At 37.6% G+C, this 6325-nt stretch overlaps 1 protein-coding gene across 16 annotated transcripts in view; it reads left to right on the top strand.

The window, feature by feature from the left end:
* Positions 1 to 6325, top strand: part of C2CD5 (C2 calcium dependent domain containing 5) — a 99573-nt gene that overhangs the window by 12392 nt on the left and 80856 nt on the right. For all 16 annotated transcript variants that reach the window (XM_044452222.1, XM_044452220.1, XM_044452219.1 and 13 more), the window contains exons 2-5: positions 941 to 1027; positions 1592 to 1763; positions 3668 to 3763; positions 4585 to 4740. In XM_044452222.1, coding sequence (XP_044308157.1) covers positions 941 to 1027; positions 1592 to 1763; positions 3668 to 3763; positions 4585 to 4740 — 511 coding nt within the window. The remainder of the gene's footprint in view (positions 1 to 940; positions 1028 to 1591; positions 1764 to 3667; positions 3764 to 4584; positions 4741 to 6325) is intronic.

Raw genomic sequence — 6325 nt, 5'->3', positions numbered from 1 at the left:
ACTGTGGAGAACGGGTGGGAATGGATCAAAACGCTTGCATTTAGAGTGGTAAGGCTGCTGCTGGTTATGTTTCTGACCATAGTAACAAAAATTGTGATTACTGATGCATGGCTTTTACTTACACCTACAAGAAAAAAAAATCTTTGTGTTTCCTGCGCTTCCCCATCACATTCAGCCAATGTGGCTTCCTATAAACTATGAAGGCTAAGTGGAACCTCCCATGTCTTCAAATATGAATCTATCCAGATGACATGTAGGGGTGCAATCTGGCTGGCAAAAAGGATGCTAAATTGCTTCCCCTTGCCTCAAGCTACTTTTATCACAACTGGGCTCATTGCTTACTTTAAATTTGTTCTGGAGGGAAAAAGGCTGTGTATGTTCAGCAGCCTCTACCCATGTATGTGTTTGCATCGTAAATCATGCCACATCCCTTGTTCTACACACAATCAGGGCAAATCCATGTTTGAAGACTGTTGTGTCTCCTAAAAAGGGAAGTATGCAAAGGTGCTGAGGGACTTGGAACAATAATGCAAACAAACCCTATAATGTCAGTTTCTGTTCATCTTTGATAGCCTCACATGGCATTTTCTGTGGATGAAGCTGTAGTTGTAACTGCAGAATCTTTTGTTTGGTAATGAGCTTAAAATGAATTACATGGTAAATGGAAGCTGGAATAGGATAATGTTTCAAGTAATTATTTGTCATAGTTGACAATGCAACAAAGTATAACAAATTAGCAATAACTAATGTAAAGCCTTGTTTCATATATGTAAAGGGATGGTTAGTTCTAGTCACCAAAGTGATTTGTAGACTTTTAAATTGCATGTTTGAAAGAAATTGCATAAAATTAATTTTGTTGACTGTCAGAAGTTGGAATAAGGTGTAGAACAGAGACTAAGATTTTGTTTCAATTTGTAATAGGTTTCTGTCTATTTTTCAGGTGAAGTTTGGAAATACCACATTTAAGACAGATGTGTATCCCAAGTCTCTCAATCCTCAATGGAATTCTGAATGGTTTAAATTTGAGGTAAATAAGCAACAAGAATTAATCACTAATTACTGAGCAATTTCAAAGGATGAGGAAGGACTGCTGTCTATATGATAGGACGTTTAGACTTCATGTTGTTAAATGGTATTTGGGTGACAAAGGCATATAGAATAGCATGTGTTGAAACATAGTGTAGGGTGAAAGGTGATGTGAGAAGAAACACTTAATTTTTTTGAATGATAGACAGCACTGAGCTAGGGAATTTATACTAGAGCTGTTTCTGCAAGTAGCAAAAGCGACATTTGCAATACCATATTTTAAATCGAATAACATTGGAATTATGTTTATGCTCACACTGGTATGGTTTCATGGGGAATAAAATTAAGTATGTATCCTCTGCTGTATATACATGTGTGTTTATGCATATAATGTTAACCCAGGTTAATATTCATAGAAACTATTTAAAAGCAGAAGTTAGAATTCTTGGGTTTCCAAAACACTTTTCAGTTTTATCTGTCACTACAAACTAGGAAGTCTGAATGAAGTTTTTATTAATGCAGACTCTGCCTTTTTAAATCCCCATATTGGCATTTTATTTTCCAGGTGGATGATGAAGATCTACAAGATGAACCTCTCCAGATAACTGTCCTTGATCATGACACCTACAGTGCGAATGATGCCATTGGAAAAGTTTACATTGATATCGATCCTCTCCTCTACAGCGAAGCAGCTACAGTTATCTCTGGCTGGTTTCCAATCTATGATACAATCCATGGTAAGATTGTTCTGTTTTAAAACTTGCTTTTCTTAAAAAATATTTTAAATGGTTTGAGGTAGATTAACTGTGCTGTTTAAAAAATATATATCAGTTTGACCTAATCCGAAACATTGGTTGTTGAGGGTGTTTTTCCAGTGTGTCGTGTTACTATGTGATTGCAAAGGGGAAAAAATGTTAGTTTTAAGAATGCTATTTAGAGTTATGCTATCTTGCCTATATTATGATTTAAAGTACTGAAATATCTTTGATAATATATCAGGAAGAAAGCTGGCACAAAGTCATAATAAAACTTCAGGCAAAAATGAAAGCAAATTTACCTTTTAAAGTATGGTCTTTAAAGGGCACACCTCTTTTCTAGAAACTTGTTTCCAGCAAATAATGGAACCTGTGTCCTTATTTTTCAGTGTAGTAACAAACCGACATTATGGTATAGCCTGTGCTTGTGTCCAAAAAGTGCATCACAGCACATAGGGTCATTCAGGGCATTGTCCCAGAGCCAGCTTCCTGATTATCTTACTGCTCTTTCTCATGTTTCAATACACTGGAGTTCAAATGCTGGTGAAGCAATAGCTTCTACATGACTTTGGGCCTTACGCTGTGCTTACAGCTGGGGCACAATTCTGGAGGGTTTGCTGTCTTCTTGCCATGGCATTCAGCTTCTTCACTATTCTATATTATTAATTTGCTGTATAATACTACCTAGTAGCTGAAGCTGTCTGGGAGGTTTGCAGCCGAAGTTGTTGTTTCTCCCCAGGATGCTGGTTCCCAAGGTCTTAATTCATTAACTTTTCAACTTGCTAATTCACTGCGTGGCTCTCATGTGATATTTCAGGCAGCAGGTGACTATTACCATAGATTTTTTTGAAAAGGCAAATTCATGAAGGATCAATCTGCCTATTAACTAAAAGCGAAACAGAACTTTCCCTGTTTAAAGGCAGTGTGTGTTAGAGTTCCATTTACTAGGGATGCACAACAGAGAATCACATGTCCATCATACTTTTATGTCTACTGGATTCCACAAGATCCAGTAGTAGGAAAGACAGAACTGAAAGAGATGGGACTTGATCTGCCTTTGCAAGGTGAATCTTTAAAACAAAATAAAACACCCCCTTTCATACTAATGCTTCAATCCTTGCACCAGTGGGGTCTCATTTCCTCCTCTACCATCACAATACATAGCTTTGCCTTTTTCTAATGGCTGCTTTTGCAGTCTTCTGTTTTTGCTTTCCACTCTATCAGGTCCTAGCATTGTAATCTTGCCCTAGAATAATATGAATTGGCAGATGGAATATCGGTTCAGGAATATTCTAACTGAGAATCATAGTACTTATGGATCTCGGTAACTGCTGGTAACTTACTCCTGACATATAAGTTATAATATTGGGCATGTCACAGCACAAAGAAAAATCAAGTGCTATTTGGCCATGAGATACTTCAGCATTCTGATTGCCAAGTGCATCTGTTCAGTTATTAAAGTCTTTCTTGGTGGTCCTTTTATAGATTCATATTTTTTCTGTGGTGGGAAAAGTTATTTCTTCTTAAATGCTTTTTGTTGTGGTGCCTTGGTGTGGATTAAGATGAACCCTTTCAGAATCTGTCCCTCTAACATTGCAGGCTTCCTCTCGTGTTTGGGTCAGTCCTGCAAAATGAGCCAAGCCCAGGGAATCACCCACAAATAGATTCCTCTCATAACCCTACCCCATAGTTCAAAGTGTTTTGTTTTTATTCAGATTATGTATATGGTTTTTAGTGTGTCTTTTGTTTTTTTAGATGGTTGTGTTTATGATTTTAAGTATACTTGAAAGGCTTTGACCTGAAAGGCAATATTCAAATAGTCAGAAAAGACTGTGTCCGTGGCCTAATACAAGTTCTCACACTCTGACATATTTTCTCATATTCAGGTATTCGTGGAGAGATCAATGTGGTGGTGAAAGTAGACCTCTTCAATGACTTAAACCGCTTCAGACAGTCATCATGTGGAGTCAAATTTTTCTGCAGTAAGTCTAAAAAGCATTTTGCAGAATCTTTTTACATGAGATGTGTGAAAAATGAGAGAACTGCTGAACTAATTCAATAAAACCTTTTGATTTATGGCCCTTCAATCTGACACCATGCTAGCTGGGGAAGGTGGGTGCTACAGTGCAACACATTTGGGTACCTGTTTGGGTTAGTCTGTTTTAAATTTATATTGGTAGCCTCAGTTAGACGTGGGGTCACTTCTGATGTTTGGAAGTTTCAGTTAGTTCAGAACACAACTGCCAGTATTTTTGCTGTTACAGCACAATTGGGTGTTATTTCATGGTTTCAGAACTGACCGCCTGTTTGCTTCTGAGCCTCCTTCAGTATGCCTGAAAATGCTCGGACTGATGTACCTGAAATAATGGCTGCTCCTGCACCATCCTGTCCACACTTTGAAATCATTTGCTGATGCTCTGCTTCGAGTGCCTCCTGCTTTGGAGGCAAGGTAGTGGACATCGACTTGAGCAGGGGTTGACATAGGCCGTGATGGGAGTTTCTCTCCAACAACATTTGGAAGGCATCTGAATTAGAGAAGGGCCTGTCTGTTTCCCACTTGTGGAAGGCCCTCCTCAGAGAGATTCAACAGGCACCAGTGTTATTCATGATTGAGTGGCAAGTGAAAACATCTTCATTCACTCTCATTTTTAATGTATGGCTCACCTGTAAGCTTTTGTCTCTGTCCTATTGTTTGTTTTTTTGAGATTTAATTGTGTTATTGTGAAGTACCCTGGAACATATATCATGTTTTGATATATAATTTTAAATAAATATATATGTCACGGAACTAATTTTTTAACAGCTACATCTATTCCAAAGTGCTATAAAGCTGTAATTATTCATGGATTTGTGGAAGAGCTGGTGGTAAATGAAGATCCAGAATATCAATGGATAGACCGAATCCGTACCCCAAGGGCATCAAATGAGGCCAGGCAGCGGCTTATTTCATTAATGTCAGGTAGTTATAATATCAGTTAATGTCTTAAAGATATACATGGCTTTATTTGGGGGTGCAGTAATAAGGGTTTTACATGTTTGTATATTGCTGTAGAAATTTATTTTTCAGATTTGATTAATATCCTTAAGTCAACTGAGCATGTTATAGGTAATGTGAAAAATGAAATATAGATAGAAAAGGCAGTATTGTTTTGTGTTTGAATGTAATAGATGTAATAAACTTTGTAAGTGCAATGGAATAGCTTTTTCGTAAAGAGCTGACAGATTTCCAACAGAAAAGTCAAACTCATGGTAACTGGTAAGCATTTCATCTGTTAACATAAAACTTAATCTAACAATAATTTACAAACAGATGCAGCTTTGTGTGGTAATTTCTAGTCTGTTCTAAAACTGTAGTTTTGGTTATAAAGCAGCCACGTATCCTTTGGTAGATTGGAATTTCAAAGGTCATTTAGAATTGTTGAACTATTTGAAAGGACTTGACAGAATGATAAGCTTAGACAATGCATGTGTAGAGAACTGATCCTAACTATTAGTTGAATTTTCTCATAAGTTGAAAGCCAATTCACCCCACAGTTATATATTATGAATCATTGTTTTGTCATTCTTAGTAGTGTTAATACTTCACAAAACACATTGCATTTTGTTCTTTAGCGACCTTAAAAAATACTATATAATCAGTGGATACAAGCAAGGCTTGCTCTCTTGTTTCCCATCATTTGCAACAAATATTTAGATCAATACCAGTAGAGAAAAAAGTCTTCTATTTCCCTATTTCCTAATTTATAGTACCAGTTGTTTGCAAGTATTTTATCTTCATCCTGACTTATCTACCCTTTGTATGCCCTTTTGATAGTCACTGTACTATTAAATGGTGTGAGTTCTTTTTTTCTGAAATGAATTAATATTGTCTGCAGGAGGAAGAGAACTGACATCTATAGCTCAATCGTAAACAGATTTACTCAGATGTTCCAGCTAAGGCTGGTTCGCAGTACTTCCTAACTAGTCATAGACTGTGTTTTATGAAACCAAATGGAAGAAGGTTAATGTGAGCAGAGATGAACACATAGCCACTTCAGTAGATGTGGCTGATCTTTCCTCAGTAGCCCCAGTTGTGCAAAGAGCCAGTTTGCACAAGTGGGTAGAGCCGGCCAAATCTTCCAATAATGTCAGGGCTTACAGGGCAGTGAATGCCGCTGAATCATACAGGAAATAGAGCTTTGGTTTTGGTTTTTTGTTGTTGTTTTGTTTGTTTGTTTTTGAGGTGTTGCCAGTGTGCATTTTGATGTGTTCTCTGTAAATCATCAAAGGGGAGGAATTCACAGTTTTTGCCTGTTGGCTGATTTAAACTGAGGATACCTTTCTCAGCCCACTGCCTGCAGAGGAACAGTTGTCTGGCACTCTTCAGATTTGGAATAAACCAGATTGTTGGCAAGTGAAAATGAGTCAAAGCACATTTGATGGGCCAACATCTGCCATGTCTTTCTGACCATCTGAACGGGGGTGGTGAGGTAGGGCCCTCTCTGTTAAAGTGTGCTGAACCCAGCATCCTCCTTTGGGAAATTGGTGTCAGATATGCAGATTCT

Source organism: Varanus komodoensis, unplaced genomic scaffold (genome assembly GCF_004798865.1).
Source record: "Varanus komodoensis strain SLA01 unplaced genomic scaffold, ASM479886v1 scaffold70, whole genome shotgun sequence".
NCBI lineage: Eukaryota > Metazoa > Chordata > Lepidosauria > Squamata > Varanidae > Varanus > Varanus komodoensis.
The sequence above is the reverse complement of the archived record's forward strand: the minus strand, read 5'-3'. Positions and strand labels throughout refer to the sequence as shown.